We start from the raw sequence: 23,922 nt of genomic DNA, 5'->3' as shown, positions 1-23,922 counted from the left end.
TTCTTGATGAAAAGAAACCAGTCCAGCAATGAAAAAGCAGAGTGATTTGCTAGTGAAAGTGAAGTGACATTCAGCCAAGTATGGTGACCCTCAGAATTTGTGCTCTGCATTTAACCCATCCAAAGTGTGCGCACATGCACAGGCATCATTTATGCTGCGGTGCCCGGGGAGCAGTTTGGGGTTCGGTGCCTTGCTCAAGAGCACCTCAGATGTGGTATTGCCGTCCCAAGACTCGAACCCACAACCTTAGGATTAGGAGTCCAACTCTCTATTCACTAGGCCAATGACTTTTCATTATGCATTTCACCACATAAAACATGCCTTATGAAACCTAGGCAATCATATTATTGTAGTATTTTATTTGGATGATTTTTAATAGTTCTGTCTGGTTTAAAATTATTGCTCTACTCAGTCAAACATTACATTATATACAGCACTTGGATCAGTCCACAACATTAAAAATTTCACTGCCACCTACTGGGAATAAGAACTCAATGAACACTTTCAGGACGAGCCAAACAAGATTTATTTCCCAGATTGACTGATGAAAGTCACTCTGGTGATTCTGGAGCAGTTTGTTCTTTAGTGTGTTTGTTCTGGTGGGCCTGAAAACTACCTAAATAAGCGAATCTCTCGCTGCAGATGGAGCAGGAGTAAGGTTTCTCTCCTGTATGAACTCGCTGATGGACCTTAAGGACGTCTGATCGAGCAAACGTCTTTTCACACTGTGAGCATTTGAACGTTCTTTCTCCAGTATGAGTCCTCTTGTGGTTTCTAAATGTACTATGTTTACTGAAACTTTTTCCACAGATGCTGCAGTGATATGGTTTTTCTCCGGTGTGGACTCGCTTATGAAATATAAAATGAGATGGATTTGAAAAGCTCTTCCCGCAGTGGGCACACAGATATGGTTTCTCTCCGGTGTGTGTCCTCTCATGAAGATTCAGAGCAGATCTTTGACGGAATCGTCTGTCGCAGTGTTTGCACTGATACGGTTTCTCATCAGAATGGATTCTCTGGTGTGACTTTAGAGAGCCTAAGTCTGTGAAGGCTTTCCCACATTCACTGCACTGATACGGTCTCTCATTGGTGTGCAAACGCACATGTTTCTTCAGATGAGATCCGTGATTGAATCTTCTCTCGCAGTGAGGACACTTGTAAGGTCTTTCTCCCGTGTGGATTCGCTTATGAGCATCAAGGTTTCCTTTGGTGCTGAAATACTTGTCACATTCACTGCATTGGAAAGACTTTTCACCGTGAGTCTTTAAGTGAAGTTTTAAACTAGAATGAATTAAAAAAACCTTGCCGCACTGTTCACAGTGATACTCCTTCCCGCTGTGCTCTTTTGAATGAAGTCTCTTCTCTTCTGCGGTAGGAAAGCTGATTTTGCATCTCCTACAGCTAAAGCTTTTCTGTTCTGTGTGTTTTCTCTCGTGTCTCTTTAAATGGCCCTCTGAACTCAGTGTTTTTCCACAGGTGCTGCAGGAGAAACTCTTGACCGTCAGCTGCTCTTTTGATGTTAAGTCTGTCTCTCCATCAGAAGATGAACAGCCTTTATCATCTGAAATAAACAATGATTATAATAAATTCTGGGTTTTAAAACATATGAAGTATTTGTGTGAAAATATGCAAGTTAATTAAATAAACCCATGCACAGACACATTGAAAAATGAATTTGGAAATGCAACATCAGCCAACCATTTCATCATATTTTACAATGTCATTTTACAGTATAATACTGCATCCACAATGTTTTTCTTTTATTAGTATATATATCATAAAAAAAGTAAATTAAATTAGATTTCTGGTCAAAGTAGGCCGCCTTACGAACAGGCACAGCAAATATGTCTCTTAAAAAACACATTCTAGCTCACAAGAGAGGAAAAATATAATCCCAAATACCTCAGAAAATCTTTACTCAAACCTGATCAGATCACCAGAGAACATCAGCCAATATGAACCTGATCCTGAAGAGTCTGCCTACATTCAAGTGTTAGAGAAAACGAACCTGGAGGGATGAAATCTTCATCTTCTTCATCACCACTGTCGTTATCATCATCATCACTCTGATCATCATCCTCCTCTTCCTCATCAGTGTGTTGTTGTTGTTTCTCTGCGGTGGTTTCTTCTCCTCTGCTCTCGATCAGGTTCCTGCAGTCCACCAGTTTGACGGAGCACATCTTCAGCGGCGTCTGCAGCATCTGCTGTTCTCCAGCGTTACAGTCAGAGGTTTGATCAGTGGATTCATGATCCTGAGCGTCAGTATAACAGAGTAAAGTGAGGCTGAGCTCTGAGTCCTGTGTGTCTCTGGATCTCTGATCTCTGACGCTCCAGACTGAATCCTGAGCTTCTGTCCCATCAGTCTCACGCACCAAAACCTGCTTCACATCCTGACAAACACAATCAGCTTATCAATACAGAATCATATATCCGTTGATTCTGACAGTCACGGATCAACTTTGAAACGTTAAGGTATAGTTCACCCTAAAATGAAAATGCTGCCATTAATTACACCCCCCTTCATGTCATTTCAAACCTGTAAGCCCTCTGTTCATCTTCATAACAGACACAAGAGCTGATGATTCAGAGCAACTGAACATCCTCAACAATCTCCCCATGACGCTTCTACCCATAACTCTGTGGTTTGCAAATTTCAGAAATCGTCCTATCTTTCCTTGACCCAGTTTGAAGTCGTTCACTGAAAAGTGTTCACTGCACAACCTCATTTGCTTGATGTTTCGAAGCAGTGAATCAACATCCCGCTCAACAGCCATAGCTTCAGTCGCTCTGAATCATTTACTTGCTCTAAATCGTGTATATACGAAGTCTGAAAGGTAAGCCTTTCAGCTGTCAGCATTAGTGATGTACTTTTACAAACTCACACTGATTTTTCACAAATCAGGTATCCAGGAAATGCACACTTTAGCACCATTTGAAAGGCTACCATTTGGTTTCTCCCGGTTTTTTTCTCCATTCTGTCACCGATGGAGTTTCGGTTCCTTGCCGCTGTTGCCTCTGGCTTGCTTAGTTGGGGTCACTTCATCTACAGCGATATCGTTGACTTGATTGCAAATAAATGCACAGACACTATTTAACTGAACAGCGATAACATCACTGAATTCAATGATGAACTGCCTTTAACTATCATTTTGCATTATTGACATGTCATGTTTTCCTAATGAATGTTGTTCAGTTGCTTTGATGCAATGTATTTTGTTTAAAGCACTATATAAATAAAGGTGACTTGACTGGACTACACCAAGATGTAAAGCACAATGAATGCACATGTAGCAATGTAAAAGTATAGTTACAGTATAGTTATAGTCACAAGAAGGAGGAGGTGGGAACCGGTGGACATTTAAATAAAACTTTAATGACAAAATAAAATCCAGGCCTGGTCCTCTATCGTCCTTCACTGTCGTAACTCCTCCTTTATCCTTCCAGATCTGTTCTATGGTACTCAAGACCGGTGAGTGGCGCAGGTGTCGCTCATTTCCAGGGATGGACTGGCCATCTGGAGCACCGGGACTTTTCCAGGTGGGCTGCTGCCCAATGTGGGCCAGCCCACCCTGTACACAAATGTATGTATATATATATATATATATATATATATATATATATATATATATATATATATATATATATATATATATATATACAGATCGCGTGGCCGACAAGGAGTGTAATGTTTGATTGAGTGTTTTGTTCTCCCTGCTTGTTTAGTTTGGACTACTCTTGAAACATGCCCCCTTTCACGACTTGTAATTTACAGAGAGAGACAGATTTATCCGGTACAGCGAATTTCTCTGAGCAGCAGGACACTGTATACGTTCACTTAAAACATAACCGACTGTGTTTACTAGAATACTTGCAGAGACAATTTTTTGAGATAATTTGTGTTGTGTTCATTAAGAAGTTACAATACAAGAATGATGAATTCATTTCTGTGCACGTGCATTGTCTGAAATGTTTTGAACGAGTGAGCGCAAGCTCCGAACGCGTGTGAATGGTTTAAATCTCTTGAATCGGCAAGATTTAGAAACAAGTGCAAATGATCAACTACGATCCGTTTCACCCCTTCAAGCATGTGAACAACGCGAATCAAGTTAGGAATTTTACATCATGATAGCCCGTCGGGCAGGGCGGTGATATATTTTGGAGCCTGACTGAAAACACAATAACCCCGGGACGTCATAGAGCCCTGCACTTCAGATCTATCCAGTTTGTGAGCTATTGGTTTCCAAACTGGATGGCCCTTGGTGGACGGGATGGCACGACACTCCTCCCTGCATGGCGGATGGCGACGGCTCCTCTGATTTTGGGCAGCCGCCAGGAGTCCCCTGTTCCCTGCTCCTCATCATCATGGTGGATGGCAGCAGGCTCCGGCCCCAGGCAAACGGTGGCGGCGACTCCGCTCCTTCACGGATGGCAGTCATCCCTCCCCATCTCGGGCGGCCGGCAGAGAGCTTGTCCATCCCACCGGCAACTCACACAAGTCCAACAAACTGCACCCTCATGCTCGATGGCACCGCGGATTCACCACAGCAGCGAGGGATCTTCGGCAGGATGTCCCTCCTTCCTCCTGGGTTTCGGAACAAAGTGCAACAATATTGAAACGTTCGTATTCACGGGAAGGAGGAGGCTGGAACCAGTGGATATTTAAATGAAACTTTAATAATTAAATGAACAAAACAGTGTGACAGCCCCTCACAGACGACTGCTGGACGCAAACAAATCACAAAATATAACCCAGGCATGGTCCTCTCTCATCCTTCACTGTCGTAACTCCTCCTTTATCCTTCCAAAGAAAGCTCCTGCGTGGGACTTAAGACCGGTGAGTGGTGCAGCTGTCGCACATTTCCAATCACTCCATCGGCCTCGCTCAGTTCCCACGGCTCTCAGCCCCACCACCACTCGTCACAGCACAATTCAATAGCTTGCATACGTCATGTGTCTTCCTCATCTTGTATACAAGGCGTAGTGCAAAAGCAGCATCAAACATGCATCATGGGTACACTAAGAAAACTCTGTAAAATTTACCAGGTTCCCAGAATTTTAGCATAAAATATGGTAGCAACATTTAACATTTTAACTTACGGCAGAAGAAACAGTCGAGCAACAGTGAAGGACAGAAGCTTGTGAGTGTTTAGTGTCGTTTTCTCATTAGACTACGGTGTGATCGTCATTGCTAGGAAAGTTTTTGGTTTAAATTGTGTGTGTCCTACCCTGGTAAATACGTGCTGAAAGTGGCGCTTGGCTTTGCGTTTGGGACTGCCCAGTTTCGATCTGCTAAATACTGAGGCGTTGCCAGCTGACTTCAATCACAGGTAATCAGGCAAATACAAAAGCTGCAGGTTTCACCGCGGCAGCGGCAGCCCTCGTGTGAATCCTCCTAGTGTGAAGACGGACAAGTGTAAAGACACCAACTGGGCACTTGAGTATTGCTTTTCTCTTTCTTTACTTTTTGTATAGCTTGTTCTCAAATATCTCTTACACTTGTAGTCACTATGTGCTTTCAGATCTCTACTATCACTACTAACACTCGGAGAGCACGCTATGTACGTCACAGGAAGGCCTGTCTGACAAACCTACGCCATGTCCCTCTGACCTCTACTACTATGCTCTCTATTCCAGTTGGTCTCTGGAACTGCCAGTCTGCAGTTAACAAAGCAGACTTCATTTCTTCTATTGCTACTCATTCCGGTCTCAACCTCATGGCACTGACTGAGACTTGGATCAAACCTGAAGATACTGCCACCCCTGCAGCCCTTTCCACTAATTTTACTTGTTCCCACACTCCTCGAACCACTGGGAGGGGTGGAGGTACAGGTCTCCTTATATCCAAAGAATGGAAATTTGATCTTCAGCCATCACCTACAGGTACTGATTCATTTGAATCACATGCCATTACTGTAACCCACCCTGTTAAAATCCACTTTGTGGTCATTTATCATCCCCCAGGTCAACTGGGAAACTTCTTGGAGGAGTTGGATGTGCTGCTATCAAACTTTCCTGAAGATGATACTCCTCTGGTACTGCTTGGTGACTTCAACATCCACCTAGATAAACCCCAGGCTGCTGACTTCAAAACTCTGCTCACCTCATTTGATCTCAAGCTAGTGTATACTACAGTGACTCACAAATCAGGCAACCAACTGGACCTCATCTACATGCGCTGTTGCTCTGTGGACACCTCTTCAGTTGCTCTACTGCACACCTCTGACCACTTTCTTATTACTGCTAACCTAGCAATTACTCCTGAAGTGGCACACACTCCAACACAGGTCACCTTTCGACGGAACCTATGCTCACTCTCTCCATCTCGCCTATCTGCTGTGGTTTCATCCTCACTTCCTCCACTCTCTCAGTTTTCTGCTCTAGACACGAACAGTGCTACGGACACTCTTTGCTCCACTTTAACATCTTGCTTGGATAACTTTTGCCCACTGTTGTTTAGACCAGCACGCACTGCCCCATTTGCCCCCTGGCTGTCCGAGGTTCTCCGTGAACATCGCTCTAAACTCAGGGCTGCAGAGAGGAAATGGCAGAAATCAAAAAACTCTACTGACCTCAGTGTGTATCAATCTCTCCTCTCTTCCTTCTCTACAAATGTCTTCACGGCTAAAACATCCTACTACCACAACAAAATTAACAGCTGCGGTGATGCTAGGACACTCTTCAAGACTTTCTCTTCTCTTCTTAATCCGCCGCCTCCGCCTCCTTCATCGACTCTTACAGCGGACGACTTTGCAGCTTTCTTCACAAATAAGACAAGATCCATCAGTGACCAATTCACCAAACCGCAGACTGAGGACAACTTCACAATGAACGACACACACACCTTTATCCTCCTTCTCCCCACTCTCAGAGATGGACGTCTCCAAAATTCTCCTGTCCAATCATCCTACTACTTGTCCACTTGATCCGATCCCCACTCACCTCCTTCAAGCGATCTCTTCTTCAGTCATACCTTCGCTTACTCACATTATCAGCTCCTCTCTTGACTCTGGAACATTTCCTTTAGCATTCAAGCAGGCTCGGGTAAGCCCACTGCTCAAGAAACCATCACTAAATCCAGCGCTTCTTGAAAACTACAGACCGGTATCCCTTCTTCCATTCATTGCAAAGACACTTGATCGAGCTTTGTTCAACCAGCTTTCTATGTTCCTTGTACAGAACAACCTCCTGGACAGCAACCAATCTGGCTTCAAAAGTGGCCACTCAACTGAGACTGCTCTGCTCTCGGTTACTGAAGCCCTGCGACTAGCAAGAGCAGCTTCAAAATCCTCGGTACTCATCTTACTGGACCTTTCTGCTGCTTTTGACACTGTTAATCACCAGATTCTCCTGTCCACCCTCAGAAAGATGGGCATCTCTGGAACTGCTCTCCTGTGGGTTAAGTCCTACCTCTCTGACATATCCTTCAGTGTGTCTTGGAGGGGTGATGTTTCAAAGTCACACCACCTTGCTACTAGGGTTCCTCAAGGCTCAGTACTTGGACCACTTCTCTTCTCCATCTACATGACATCTTTAGGATCTGTCATTTAGAAGCATGGCTTTTCTTATCACTGCTACGCTGATGACACCCAACTCTACTTCTCATTCCAGCCAGATGACCCAACGGTAGCTGCTCGCATTTCAGCCTGTCTGAGTGACATTTCTAGCTGGATGAATGACCATCACCTTCAGCTTAACCTTACGAAGACTGAACTCCTTGTGATTCCAGCTAACCCATTGCTTCATCACAACTTCTCTATACTGCTGGGCTCATCAACCATAACTCCTTCGAGGACAGCCAGAAACCTAGGAGTTGTGATGGATCATCAGTTAAGCTTCACAGACCACATTGCTACAACAACCCGGTCCTGCTGGTTTGCCTTATACAACATAAGGAAGATTAGACCCTTCCTGTTAGAGCAAGCAACCCAACTTCTTGTCCAAGCTCTTGTTCTCTCCAGACTGGACTATTGTAATGCTCTTCTGTTGGGCCTTCCTGCATGTACTGTCAAGCCTCTGCAAATGATCCAGAATTCAGCAGCGAGGGTTGTCTTCAATGAGCCAAAAAAAGCTCACGTTACTCCTCTCCTCATCAGGTTACACTGGCTACCAATAGCCACTCGCATCAAATTCAAGGTACTGATGCTTGCCTACAGGATGACCACTGGCACGGCACCAACTTACCTAAACTCACTGGTTAAATCTTTTGTGCCCTCCAGAAGTTTGCGCTCTGCAAATGAACGACGCCTTGTGGTGCCATCCCAAAGAAGTTCAAAATCACTCTCACGGACCTTTTCCTGGACTGTGCCCAGCTAGTGGAATGACCTCCCAATCTCAATTCGTACAGCTGAGTCTTTACTCATTTTCAAGAAACATCTAAACACTCATCTTTTTCGCCTGCACTTAATAATAATAATATATAATATAAATATATATATATATATATATATATATATACCTGGCTATGCGTTCTATACTAGACTAACTGAGACTTTTCATGGCACTTGTATACTGTTGTTGTTCTCTTGTTGACCTGACTGCTTCTATTGTTCTCATTTGTAAGTCGCTTTGGATAAAAGCGTCTGCTAAATGATTAAATGTAAAATGTAAATGTAACTTAAATTTACAATGAAATACCATCATTTAATTTACCGATATAATATTGATACACCATCCTATTGAAGAACTAAAATCTGTTTTGTACCTTCGTAATACACTGAAATTTAGTAAAAGCAGGTGGTGATGAGTCATGTGATGAACCAAAGCCCATCACAAGCAGCTTTTAAATAATAAAATATATTGAAGTTGCAGTGTAACTCACACTAACACATGAAACTTAAATAATACATAAATAAATATTAGTGCTGTCAAAATTAGCGCGTTAACGCATTCGATTAATTTGAAATATTTAACGCGTTAAAAAAAATAACGCAATTAACGTGGTTGCAGTTTTTTTTTTATTTCCAGTTGTGGCCTATGTGTGTTCAACGTGCAAAGAAATATGGTTAAGACCAAGGAAGGACTTTTAGACGGAAAGTTTCAGTATAAAACTCTGCCGGATTACTCTTCAGTCTGCCACAAGAAACATTACTCTTCATTTAGTCTTCCACAAGAAACAGCAACATTAAAATCATGAACTCAAATGTCATTGTTTAAAAAAAACAAATAAAAACAATGACTGTAACAGTGCGTAAATCAGACCTTTCTGTAACGCTAACGTTAATAAGCTTAAACGAAAATAACGAAATAATTGTGTAGTGGAGTATTTTTTGTACACAGTGCCGCGAACTGTCAATCACCCCTGTACGCGTGCATCACTGTCCTCCTCGCAGCTGCAGCAACTTGCGCTCTCTCTCTTCATCAAGCTTTAAAACAAAAAGGGGACAAAAAGATCATATTGTCTTTGTGCATAGGCTATAGATTAATTAGATAAATGAATATCTAAATTTGTGCCTTGCCGTCTACGGTATTTTTTTAGAACTTAGAAAAAAGATGCTGCAGCCAATGAACAGCCAGCGGGGGCTGCAGGACGACTCAACCTCCGCAGACAGTTTTTAATGTTTATCAGACAATAAATACTCAAGATTTTGCTTTAGTATAACTCACAACGAGTTTCACACACCTTCTCCGGCCACGTTGAGTTGTTGACACTTAACAGTGGGAAAAGCGACACATGCGATATTCACTTGTATAACTTAAGGGTGAATGGGTAATGTAGTTTCTGCTCTGGGTGGGATGAATTAGGAAGCTTGCATTGTGAAGGGCGCTCTGAAAATCGGCAGTGCAGGTAAAAGATTAAAACCTCTATTAAAACAGATGTCCAAATGAGCGTACCGGTACGCTTAAAGCACGTTCTGGGCGCACGGAGAGGTGGCAGTACGCTCAAGAACTATATCTGGAAGTGGCGGTACTGAGTACCTGTGCAGTACTGGCCCACTTAAAGCACTGGCAATGACTATACTTTGGAATTTTTTTGCAGTCCACTTAGAATTCAACATGGAAATCATTTTTGTTTTTTATTGGCATTGATTGTTTTGAAATTCAAATGGTACTTACATGCCTGTGTTTTTATTTCTGTAATAAATATGGCTTTCAAGCCAACATTTAATTTGGAGGATATTGATGGTTTATTGCAGGTATGTTGTTTACATGAGAAAATCTGTGTTACAAGTTAAACAAAAATTCCAATAAACGATCATATTTTGAATTTAAATAGTTTCTTTGTCTTGAGTTTACATTAATTATTTACATTTTACATTTACATATCCAAAAAGTTTCAGTCTTTTAATTGCGATTAATCGCGATTAATTAAAAAAAATTGTGCGATTAATTAGTTAATTTTTTTTAATCGATTGACAGCACTAATAAATATACATAAACAAACATTTAACTACATTAGGTGTAATATACAAATCTAATGTACAAAACAATAAGTACAGAAATACTTATTTCAACAAAAAAACAAAATTTTAAAATGTAATGCAGGAATTAATTTTACTTCCAAAAAGGGTATACTACCATAAAATTACGTGTAATGTCCAATACAGTTTTTCACTGTATATTGTAGGGGAACTTACCGTTAACCATTTAACAGGATTTTACTGTAGCATTTTTACAGCATTTTAACATGGACATGTCAAAGACTGACACAAAAGAGGAGACACTGCTGGATAAAATAATTATTTTTGCGGAGTGTCTATTTACACGAAGTGCAAATTGGCCATCTGGTTGGCAGAGGCTATTTACACTAAATATACCCAGTTTATTTCATTGTGTGATTGGGCTAATCAACACTACAAAAGGCAATAATTTAACTACAACTCCAGAGATGTCGAAGGTAAAGCGCGTGCAGTGGTCATTTTTGAAGTCTGAATTCACCTTTTGCCAAATGTTTTGTCCCTCCTTTTTTAGATCTCAGGAATCAAAACTAACCAAACGGGCAATGGATTTTCAAGTGCTATAACAAGTCTCAATTAGTTTAACACAGTAGTGAAGTGAAGTGACATACAGCCAAGAATGGTGACCCATACTCAGAATTCGTGCTCTGGTTTTAACCCATCCAAAGTGCACACACACAGCAGTGAACACACACACTGTGAATACACACCCGGAGCAGTGGGCAGCCATTTATGCTGCGACACCCGGGGAGCAGTTGGGGGTTCGGTGCCTTGCTCAAGGGCATCTACGTCGTGGTATTGAAGGTGGAGAGAGAACTGTACATGCACTCCCCCCACCTACAATCCCTGCCGGCCCGAGACTCGAACTCACAACCCTTCGATTGAGAGTCCAACTCGCTTTATCGTGGAATTACACGAAGGTGAATGATTCATGAAATAACTTTCAGTTATTTTCAGTATCCCTTTAATAGAAGCTATACAATTTTTACTGGACAAGCTTAAAGTGACTGAGCTGAAGGATGACATGAAGAGCTGTTCAAACCTCTCTGTTCAGTTTGTCTCCTCTTTCTCTCAGCTTTGCCTCCAGTGAAGCCACCTCTTTCTTCAGCTGACAGATTTCTGTGATGAAATCCTCAATATCCAGCATGGACAGATCAGTTCCTACTGATTTACAGCAGACCACATCCACCTGCGCTTTCATGCTCAACAACTGAACACAAACACTTCATGATTATTACAAGATGCATTTATAATGGACTAAATCAAACAAAAGATCTGAGCAGAACAACACACAACTGAATAGCCAATAGAAAATTAACTTCTGGAGAATATTCAAGAACATTACTCTCAGATATAAATGTATTTGTTTAGAATTATTTGATTGGTTTCATTTTCAAGAAGGAATATCTCTTATATATTATTAATATCTATCAACCACTTCAATTAAGCTGCATTTAATAAACTAAATGCTATAACATAAATATGACTGTGATTTAATCGATTTTAGGCATCCTTTAAATGGGTCCAGCATACTACAATAGATAAATAGTTATATGCTGGACACTTTTATTTTAGGCTAAGCTCAAATTTACCATTATTTTGCTGTAATTACAGTATATAAAACAATGGTAAATTTGTGTTTAGCCTAATGTGGTTTTATTACAAATACCCAAGTTAAACTATGGCTACTTTAATAAAACCTATGGCTTAATTTAAACCAGATCTGATTAAAAAACGCTTCATTTATTCAATCTCATTTGCGTACTAAAGGTAACAAAACATAAAGCGTTAAAACACGTACCGAGTCTGTAGCCTCCAACAGTCTTTTCTTCTTCAGTGGTTTTACCGGTGGATTTACTGGACTAAGATGGTCACAGCGCCTCCTACAGTTCGAGAAGTGCTAATCTCTATGAGTCAGAACGATATTCTGCACCTGATTTTCTCATTTAAATAAAAACCGCACGTTTAATTTCAGTGTACAGCGTCATGCTTCTCAAATGGATTCTCAAAGGCCGAAATACACGATTTTGTTTTTGAAACGTATATACTGATGTGTTTAATTGTTTTCTATGGTCAAATAAACATTTAATTCATCCCAGTAATGACGCTCAATGGTAAACGTGACACACGGGACACTAAAATTACCATATGGACACTTCAGAGTCATTCTTTTGAATTGCTACATACTTGTTTGGTCAAGTTATTCACGTGGTATACAATGAGGAAGCATGAAATTCATATTTGAAAAAAGTAGGCAAAAAGTACCCGGGTTAAGGTCCGCTCCATTCTGATGGGTATGGTGTTCCCATAGAGAGCAGATTTATAAATGGCTTTTAAGTAACACAACTTAATCAACTCTGGTAGGTGATGTGACCGTGACACTGGCAGAAATAGTGCTAATTTAATTCATATATCTTCATTCTTCTTATTATGGAACATACTGTTTTTGTTTTGTTTTATTTTTCAGAGTCACTAAACTAATTCAAATTCAAATTTACATCCTACTCACAGTATGCGATTTCAGTGCACAGTTCGTCTCTGATGTTTGAAATATTAGCTTGACAAACTCTACTTGAAATGGACTTTGACTTTCTTATGCAAATTAAAGTAAAAAAAAAACTGTCATTTCTAGCCATGATGTTGCAATATTAAAACTGCTAAAAGAAGCCGTGACAGTTTTGTGTGGTCATAATTCCAAATATTATAAACATACAAATTAATTCTATCTGATCTTTAATTCTATTTGACATTACAGTGAAGTTCAAGTAGCTGCCACAAAACCAACAAACTTTTCCTTTCAGTGGATTTGTTTCTGCCAACATTACACTACACATAAAAGCTCTTGAAGAACAGTGACGAAATGGATAGTTTATAAACCATGGCTCGTTCTTGATGAAAAGAAACCAGTCCAGCAATGAAAAAGCAGAGTGATTTGCTAGTGAAAGTGAAGTGACATTCAGCCAAGTATGGTGACCCTCAGAATTTGTGCTCTGCATTTAACCCATCCAAAGTGTGCGCACATGCACAGGCATCATTTATGCTGCGGTGCCCGGGGAGCAGTTTGGGGTTCGGTGCCTTGCTCAAGAGCACCTCAGATGTGGTATTGCCGTCCCAAGACTCGAACCCACAACCTTAGGATTAGGAGTCCAACTCTCTATTCACTAGGCCAATGACTTTCCATCATGCATTTCACCACATAAAACATGCCTTATGAAACCTAGGCAATCATATTATTGTATTATTTTATTTGGATGATTTTTAATAGTTCTGTCTGATTTAAAATTATTGCTCTACTCAGTCAAACATTACATTATATACAGCACTTGGATCAGTCCACAACATTAAAAAGTTCACTGCCACCTACTGGCAATAAGAACTCAATGAAGACTTCAGGACGAGCCAAACAAGATTTCTTTCCCAGATTGACTGATGAAAGTCACTCTGATGATTCTGGAGTAGTTTGTTCTTTAGCGTGTTTGTTCTGGTGGGCCTGAAAACTACCTAAATAAGCGAATCTCTCGCCGCAGATGGAGCAGGAGTAAGGTTTCTCTCCTGTATGAACTCGCTGATGGACCTTAAGGACGTCTGATCGAGCAAACGTCTTTTCACACTGTGAGCATTTGAACGGTCTTTCTCCAGTATGAGTCCTCTTGTGGTTTCGAAATGTACCATGTTTACCGAAACTCTTCCCACAGATGCTGCAGTGATATGGTTTTTCTCCGGTGTGGACTCGCTTATGCAATTTAAAAGTACGTGGATCAGAGAAGCTCTTCCCGCAGTGGGCGCACAGATATGGTTTCTCTCCGGTGTGTGTCCTCTCGTGAATGTTCAAACTATTAATATGATGGAATCGTTTGTCGCAGTGTTTGCACTGAAGCGGTTTCTCATCAGAATGGATTCTCTGGTGTGACTTTAGAGAGCTTGAGTTTGTAAAGGTTTTCCCACATTCACTGCACTGATACGGTCTCTCATTAGTGTGGAAACGTATATGTTTCTTTAGATTAGATCCATAATTGAATCTTCTCTCGCAGTGAGGACACTTGTGTGGTCTTTCTCCCGTGTGGATTCGCTTATGAACAACAAGATTTGCTTTGGTGCTGAAATACTTGTCACATTCACTGCAGTGGAAAGACTTTTCACTGTGAGTCTTTAAGTGAACTTTTAAACTAGAATGAATGAAAAAAACCTTCCCGCACTGTTCACAGTGAAACTCCTTCTTCCCACTGTGCTCTTTTGAATGAATTCTCCTCTCTTCTGCGGTAGGAAAGCTGATTTTGCATCTCCTACATCTAAAGCTTTTCTGTTCTGTGTGTTTTCTCTCGTGTCTCTTTAAATGGCCCTCTGAACTCAGTGTTTTTCCACAGGTGCTGCAGGAGAAACTCTTGACCGTCAGCTGCTCTTTTGATGTTAAGTCTGTCTCTCCATCAGAAGATAAACAGCCTTTATCATCTGAAATAACAATGATTATAAATTCTGGGTTTTAAAACATTTGAAGTATTTGTGTGAAAATCTACAAGTTAATTAAATAAACCCATGCACAGACATATTGAAAAATGAATTTGGAAATGCCTCCCATTTCATATTTTACAATGTCATTTTACAGTATAATACTGCAATCAAAATGTTTTTCTTTTATTAGTAAATATATCATAAAAAAAATTAAATTAGATTTCTGGTCAAAGTAGGCCGCCTTACAAACAGGCACAGCAAATCTGTCTCTTAAAAAACACATTCAAGCTCACAAGAGAGGAAAAATATAATCCCAAATACCTCAGAAAATCTTTACTCAAACCTGATCAGATCACCAGAGACCATCAGCAAATATGAACCTGATCCTGAAGAGTCTGCCTACATTCAAGTGTTAGAGAAAACGAACCTGGAGGGATGAAATCTTCATCTTCTTCATCACCACTGTCGTCATCATCATCATCACTCTGATCATCATCCTCATCATTATTCTCCTCCTCCTCTTCCTCATCAGTGTGTTGTTGTTTCTCTGCGGTGGTTTCTTCTCCTCTGCTCTCGATCAGGTTCCTGCAGTCCACCAGTTTGACGGAGCACATCTTCAGCGGCGTCTGCAGCATCCGCTGTTCTCCAGCGTTACAGTCAGAGGTTTGATCAGTGGATTCATGATCCTGAGCGTCAGTATAACAGAGTAAAGTGAGGCTGAGCTCTGAGTCCTGTGTGTCTCTGGATCTCTGATCTCTGACGCTCCAGACTGAATCCTGAGCTTCTGTCCCATCAGTCTCACGCACCCAAACCTGCTCCACATCCTGACAAACACAATCAGCTTATCAATACAGAATCATATATCTGTTGATTCTGACAGTCATAGATCAACTTTGAAACGTTAAGGTATAGTTCACCCTAAAATGAAAATGCTGCCATTAATTACTCCCCCCTTCATATTATTTCAAACCTGTAAGCCCTCTGTTCATCTTTAGAACAGACCCAAGAGCTGATGATTCAGAGCAACTGAACATCCTCAACAATCTCCCCATGATGCTTCTACTCATAACTCTGTGGTTTGCAAATTTCAGAAATCATCATATCTTTCCTTGACCAAGTTTGAAGTCGTCCACTGAAAAGTGTTCACTGCACAACCTCATTTGCTTGATGTTTCGAAGCAGTGAATCAACATCCCGCTCAACAGCCATAGCTTCAGTCGCTCTGAATCATTTACTTGCTCTAAATCGTGTATATACAAAGTCTGAAAGGTAAGCCTTTCAGCTGTCAGCATTAGTAATGTACTTTTACAAACTCTCACTGATTTCTCACAAATCAGGTGTCCAGGAAATGCACACTTTAGCACCATTTGAAAGGCTACCATTTTGTTTCTCCCAAGGTTTTTTTCTCCATTCTGTCACCGATGGAGTTTCGGTTCCTTGCCGCTGTCGCCTCTGGCTTGCTTAGTTGGGGTCACTTCATCTACAGTGATATCGTTGACTTGATTGCAAATAAATGCACAGACACTATTTAACTGAACAGAGATAACATCACTGAATTCAATGATGAACTGCCTTTAACTATCATTTTTCATTATTGACACTGTTTTCCTAATGAATGTTGTTCAGTTGCTTTGATGCAATGTATTTTGTTTAAAGCACTATATAAATAAAGGTGACTTGACTTGACTACACCAAGATGTAAAGCACAATGAATGCACACGTAACAATGTAAAAACCTTCATAGTCACGGGAAGGAAGTGGGAACCGGTGGACATTTAAATTAAATTTTTATGATGAAATAAACACAAAACATGCAAAAACAAAACAAAACACAAAACAAAATCCAGGCATGGTCCTCTATCATCCTTCACTGTCGTAACCCCTCCTTTATCCTTCCAGATCTGTTCTATGGTACTCGAGACCGGTGAGTGGCGCAGGTGTCGCTCATTTCCAGGGACGGACTGTCCATCTGAAGCACCGGGCCAGCCCTCCCTGTACACAAATGTACATATATATATATATATATATATATATATATATATATATATATATATATATATGGATCGCGTGGCCGACAAGGAGTGTAATGTTTGATTGAGTGTTTTGTTCTCCCTCCCTGTTTAGTTTGGACTACTCTTGAAACACACCCCCTTTCATGACTTGTAATTTACAGAGAGAGACAGATTTATCTGGTACAGCGAATTTCTCTTGAGCAGCATTGTCTGAAATGCTTTGAACGAGTGAGCGCAAGCTCCGAACGCGTGTGAATGGTTTAAAACTCTTGAATCGGCAAGATTTAGAAACAAGTGCAAATGATCAACTACGATCCGTTTCACCCCTTCAAGCATGTGAACAACGCGAATCAAGTTAGGAATTTTACATCATGATAGCCCGTCGGGCAAGGCGGTGATATATTTTGGAGCCCGACTGAAAACACAATAACCCCGGGACGTCATAGAGCCATGCACTTCAGATCTATCCAGTTTGTGAGCTATTGGTTTCCACACTGGTTTCGTTCAACAAAATAAATAATTTTAAAAGATTGACTCAAAAGAATCATCTGTTCATGAATCGGATCATGAACTTGTATTAGCGAGTCAAAGATGATCCATTGAACATCTCGAATGAATAAATACTTCAGGTTAATCTGTAATGCACGTAAAGCTATCATTTGAGTTTATAAACTTCTATTTCATGCATGATTCGTATGGATCTGTTAACTGAATGCAAAGTGTGAGTTCTGGGAGAATGTCTCATGATGATGTGCATTTCGCCCACTGTAAACAGGTTTTTTTTTTGTTTGTTTGTTTGTTTCAACTGAGGATCAGTTGCCATATTGGTTAAAATCCCCAAAGTGTTTACTTAAATATTAAATTAATAAGTGACATCAAAACAGGGGCGGATGCGTTATGATGTGGTGGGCTGCTGTGGGCCAGGAAGTCCAGGGCCACTTTTTGGTCGCAGACCACCCCTGCTCATTTCCAATCACTCCATCGGCCTTGTTCCGTTCCCACTGCTCTCGGCCCCGCCCCACTGGTCACAGCACAATTCAATAGCTTGCATCCCTCCACATCTCAGGCAGCCGGCAGAGAGCTCGTCCATTCCCCCAGCAACTCACACAAGTCCAACAAACTGCACCCTCATGCTCGATGATACCGCGGATTCACCACAGCAGCAGAAGGAGGCGGGAACCAGCGGATATTTAAATTAAACTTTAAAAATTAAATGAACAAAACAGTGCGACAGCCCCTCACAGACAACTGCTGGATGCAAACAAATCACAAAATAAAACCCAGGCATGGACCTCTCTCATCCTTCACTGTCGTAACTCCAAAGCTCCTGCGTGGGACTTGAGACCGGTGAGTGGTATAGCTGTCGCACATTTACAATCACTCCACCGGCCTCGCTCAGTTCCCGTGGCTCTCGGCCCCGCCCCACTCATCACAGCACAATTCAATAGCTTGCATACGGCATGTGTCTTCCTCATCTTGTATACAAGGCGCAGTGCAAGAGCAGCATCAAACATGCGTCATGGGTACACTAAGAAAACTCTGTAAAATTTACCAGGTTGCCAGAATTTTAGCATAAAATATGGTAGCAACATTTAACATTTTAACTTAAATTTACAATGAAATACCATCATTTAATTAACCGATATAATGTTGATACACCATCCTATTGAAGAACTGAAATCTGTTTTGTACCTTTGTAATACACTGAAATTTAGTAAAAGCAGGTGGTGATGAGTCACGTGATGAACCAAAGCCCATCAAGCAGCTTTTAAATAATAAAATATATAGAAGTTGCAGTGTGATTCACACTAACACATGAAACTTAAATAATACATAAATTAATATACATAAACATACATTTAACTACATTAGATGTAATATACACCCCTAATGTACAAAACAAGTAGTACAGAAATAGTTATTTCAACCAAAAAAAACAAAAATGTAAAATGTAATGCAGGAATTAATTTTACTTCCAAAAACGGTATAGCACCATAAAATTACGTGTAATGTCCAATACAGTTTTTCACTGTATATTGTAGGGGAACTTACCGTTAACCATTTAACAGGATTTTACTGTAGCATTTTTACAGTATTTTAACATGGACATGTCAAAGACTGACACAAAAGAGGAGACACTGCTGGATAAAATAATTATTTTTTTATAAGTGCAAATTGGCCATCTGGTTGGCAGAGGCTATTTACACTAAATCCACCCACCATTGTGTGATTGGGCTAGTCAACACTAAAAAAGGCAATAATTTAACTACAACTCCAGAGATGCCGAAGGTAAAGCGCGTGCAGTGGTCATTTTTGAAGTCTGATTTCACCTTTTGCTAAATGTTTTGTCCCTCCTTTTTTTAGATCTCATATCACATCGGAAAAGCATTTGTTTTCAACAGAACTGAAGGAAATTAACATTTCCATTGTGATTTTAGACATATAGCTGATGCTTTTATCCATAGCAACTTACAAATAAGGACGATGAAAGGAATCAAAACTAACAAAAGGGCAATGATTTTGCTATAACAAGTCTCAGTTAGTTTAACACAGTAGTGAAGTGAAGTGACATACAGCCAAGAATGGTGACCCATACTCAGAATTCGTGCTCTGGTTTTAACCCATCCAAAGTGCACACACACAGCAGTGAACACACACACTGTGAACACACACCCGGAGCAGTGGGCAGCCATTTATGCTGCGACACCCGGGGAGCAGTTGGGGGTTCGGTGCCTTGCTCAAGGGCATCTACGTCGTGGTATTGAAGGTGGAGAGAGAACTGTACATGCACTCCCCCCACCTACAATCCCTGCCGGCCCGAGACTCGAACTCACAACCCTTCAATTGCGAGTCAAACTCTCTAACCATTAGGCCACGACTTCCTTTATTGATTTTGTAAACTGTATAATAAATAAAATGAAAAACATAAAAAAAAGATTAGAGAAGCAAGTGTTTTTTTTTAAGAAAACAAGCAGTGAATAAATAGACTGCAATTCTAAAAGGGGCAAGATTTTTACACACACACACGCGCACACACACATACATACAGCTGCTCAGATTGAGCTGGGCAGGTCATTCCAACAGGAGAGAACATTTAGGCCTAATCCCAATTCTACCCCTTAGCCCTTTCCCCTTTCCCTTTCCGTGGAAACGCGTGAAATGGAGGGGTAGGGGTGTCTCAATTCTCTTTTGGCTGGAGGGGTAGGGGTAAGGGGAAGGGCGATATTGCCCTTCAAACAAAGATTTTTCGGGATCACACTTCACACGAAGAGGTATGAATTGTCTCGGCGACATGGCTGCTACAGCAAACAAAAAGACACATATATGTAAGCTTTTTTGGCATGAATAAAGGTTTTAACGAAAAGTAATAATTTGCTTTATGTTGTGACATGCATTATTTTCGTCTCGTTAAAAACGAATCTTTCTGCCATGTTCTGGATTAATTGTAAAAGTTTGATAGAACTGGCTGGAAGTCCTGCCAAGAGAGCATTGCAATACTCCAGCCTGGACAGAACAAGAGCTTGAACAAGCATGTTCTGAAAGAAAGGGCCTGATCTTCTTTGTGTTGAATAAAGCAGATCTGCAGGACCAGACAGTTTTAGCAATTTGGTCTGAGAAAGTTTCTGGCTGTATTGAAGGAGTTATGGTTGATGTGCATAACTGGATGGTGAAATTGTGATGAAACTATGGGTTTGTTGGAATCACAAATGTCTTGCAAAGTTGAGATGAAGGTGATGGTCCTACATCCAGCATGAAATATCTGTTAGACAAGCTGAGATACAAGCAGCTATTGTCAGACCATAATTATTGTCAGTCATTAGCATAGCAGTGATATGAAAAGCCATGTATCTGAATGACAGAACTTAATGATGCCATGTAGACAGAGAAGAGAAGTGGTCCAAGAACTGAGCCCTGAGGCACCCCAGTAGTTAGATGTTGTGACTTGGACAACTCCCCTCTCAGAGAAATCTTGAAGGAATTATCTGAGAGATAAGACTCAAACCACTGAAGTGTAGTTCCTACTTTGCCAGTAGGGTTGACAGGAGGATCTGGTGGTTAACAGTGTCAAAAGCAGTGGACAGATCCAGCAGGATAAGTATTGAAGATTTGGATTCAGCAACTGAGAGTCTCAGTTGAATGTCAACTTCTGAACCCAGATTGGTTGCTGTCAAGGAGGTTGTTCTATGTGAGAAAGGAAGAGACTTGCTGGAACACAACTCGTTAAAGTGTTTTTGCTATGGAAGGAAGAAGGGAAACTGGTCTGTAGTTCTCTAAAAGAGATGGGTTAAGAGTGGGTTTCTTAAGATGTGTAGTTATACAAGCCTATCTAAATGCTGAGGGAAAAACACCAGTTTGAAGGGCTCAGTTTTAAATTAATGTTGATTTAATTCAGCTATAAGTTCATGCTGTGACGTATCGATCTGTTGTTGGTCACACAGTAACACACGACACAATTTTACAGGTTCGCCAAACTTGAACTTTGCTATGCAGCAAAATGCAAAATAATGGGCTTATGTTTACGGTCTGACGCATTAACATGCCTATGAATGAAAGTCAGTGGAACGAAAATTCTAGTGTGACAGTGGCTTAAATATAACCTTTAACTATTTACACAGTGCAAATAGCTGCTGCCTTCTTTTTTTTGTTTGTTTTCTTTGTGCACAAAGTGTTCTCGTAGCTTCATAAATTTACAGTTAAACCACTGATGGTACATGGACTGTTTTAACTATGTTCTTGCAATAATTCTAAACCTAGGAACATTTCAGATGCTTTGCTGTCTATGGAGGGTCAGAAAGCTCTTGGCTATCATTAACAATATTTTCATTTGTGTTCCACAGATGAACAAAGGTCTTACAGGTTTGGAATTACATGAAGGTGAATGATTTATGAAATAACTTTCATTTATTTTCAGTATCCCTTTAATAGAAGCTATACAATTTTTACTGGACAAGCTTAAAGTGACTGAGCTGAAGGATGAAATGAAGAGCTGTTCAAACCTCTCTGTACAGTTTGTCTCCTCTTTCTCTCAGCTTTGCCTCCAGTGAAGCCACCTCTTTCTTCAGCTGACAGATTTCTGTGATGAAATCCTCAATATCCAGCATGGACAGATCAGTTCCTACTGATTTACAGCAGACCACATCCACCTGTGCTTTCATGGTTAACATCTGAACACAGACACATCTGGATTTTTACATATTTATATATTAATATTCATTATAAATATATGATTTATGATGAACTGATCAAACAAAAAATAAGAGCATAACTAAACAGAACTGAATAAATAAAACTTCTAAATATTCAGAAACATATCAGATATAAAAAGTATTTAATAAGTCTCACCTGTTTAGGTTCATTTTTGAATAGGAATATATTCTTCATAGGAATATCTAAAATCCATCACTTCAATTAAGCTGTATATATTAAACTTAATGCTTAACTTGTATATGACTGAGATTTAATCGATTTTAGGCATCCTTCAAACACTTCCAGCATACTACAAATTTTATATGGTTATATGCTTGACACTTATTTTAGGCTAAGCACAGATTTACCATTACTTTTCTGTAATTACAGTAAAAAAACACAATGGTAAATTTGTGCTTAGCCTAATGTGGTTTTATTACAAATACCCAAGCTAAACTACGGTTACTTTAGTAAAACCTATGGCTTAATTTAAACCAGATCTGGATAACAAACATTCAAGCTCATTTGCGTACTAAAGGTAACAAAACATAAAGAGTTAAAACACGTACCGAGTCTGTAAGCCTCCAACCGTCTTTTCTTCTTCAGTGGTTTTACCGGTGGATTTACTGGACTAAGATGGTCACAGCGCCTCCCACAGTTCGAGAAGTGCTAATCTACAGTCCTTGCACAAACAAACTTTTCCTCCCAGAGGATTCGTTTCTACCAAGTAAATATCTTACCTTACACAGCAGAATAAATACTCTTGAAGAACAGTGATAAAATTGATAGTTAAACCATGGCTCTTTCTAGATTAAAATAAACCGGTCCAGCAATGAAAAAGCAGAGTGTATTTGCCAGACTCACCACATAAAACATGCCTTATGAAACCTAGGAGATCATATTATTGAAGTATTTTATTTGGATGATTTTAACAGTTCTGTCTGGTTTAAGATAAAATCCTTGCTCTACTCTGTCAAACGTAACATTATATACAAAACTTGGATCAATCCACAGCATTAAAAAAGTTCACTCAGTAAGAACTCAATGAACACTTTCAGGACGGACCAAACAAGTTTTTCCTCAGATTGACTGATGAAAGTCACTCTGATGATTCTGGAGCAGTTTGTTCTTTAGCGTGTTTGTTCTGGTGGGTCTGAAAACTACCTAAATAAGCAAATCCCTCGCCATAGATGGGGCAGGAGTAAGGTTTCTCTCTTGTATGAACTCGCTGATGGACCTTACGGGTGTCTGATCGAGCAAACGTCTTGTCACATTGTGAGCATTTGAACGGTCTTTCTCCAGTATGAATCCTCATGTGGTTTTTTAAAGTACCATGTTTAATGAAACTCTTCCCACAAACGGTGCATTGATATGGTTTTTCTCCGGTGTGGATTTTCTGATGAAATACACAATCAGTTGAATTTGAAAAACTCTTCCCGCAGTAGGAGCACAGATACGGTTTCTCTCCGGTGTGAATCCTCTCGTGACTCTTCATATTAGAACTTTGACGGAATCGTTTGTTGCAGTGTTTGCACTGATACGGTTTCTCACCAGTGTGTATACTTTGGTGTAACTTAAGAGAGTCTGAGTCTATAAAGGTTTTCCCACATTCACTGCACTGATACGGTCTCTCATTGGTGTGCAAACGTATATGTTTCTTCAGATGAGATCCGTAATTGAATCTTTTCTCGCAGTGTGGACACTTGTAAGGTCTTTCTCCCGTGTGGATTCGCTTATGAGCAACAAGACTTCCTTTGGTGCTGAAATACTTGTCACATTCACTGCAGTGGAAACACTTTTCACCGTGAGTCTTTAAGTGAACTTTTAGTCTAGAATGAATTAAAAAAAACTTCCCGCACTGTTCACAGTGAAACTCCTTCC

The 23,922-nt window shown here is 40.3% G+C and overlaps 1 protein-coding gene across 1 annotated transcript; it reads right to left on the bottom strand.

Moving 5' to 3' along the window:
* Positions 1-342: 342 nt before the first annotated feature.
* LOC113099796 (zinc finger protein 271-like) lies at positions 343-22,570 on the bottom strand. The gene is made up of 9 exons (XM_026264748.1): positions 22,198-22,570; positions 21,852-22,019; positions 15,271-15,667; positions 13,835-14,843; positions 12,540-12,549; positions 12,196-12,294; positions 11,437-11,604; positions 2,009-2,390; positions 343-1,561 (listed from the first exon to the last, which is right to left on the bottom strand). The coding sequence occupies exons 1-9, from the start codon at positions 22,234-22,236 to the stop codon at positions 552-554; spliced, it is 3,282 nt and encodes a 1,093-aa protein (XP_026120533.1). The 5' UTR covers positions 22,237-22,570; the 3' UTR covers positions 343-551.
* Positions 22,571-23,922: the final 1,352 nt, after the last annotated feature.

Source organism: Carassius auratus, unplaced genomic scaffold (genome assembly GCF_003368295.1).
Source record: "Carassius auratus strain Wakin unplaced genomic scaffold, ASM336829v1 scaf_tig00217031, whole genome shotgun sequence".
Lineage (NCBI taxonomy): Eukaryota > Metazoa > Chordata > Actinopteri > Cypriniformes > Cyprinidae > Carassius > Carassius auratus.
The sequence above is the reverse complement of the archived record's forward strand: the minus strand, read 5'-3'. Positions and strand labels throughout refer to the sequence as shown.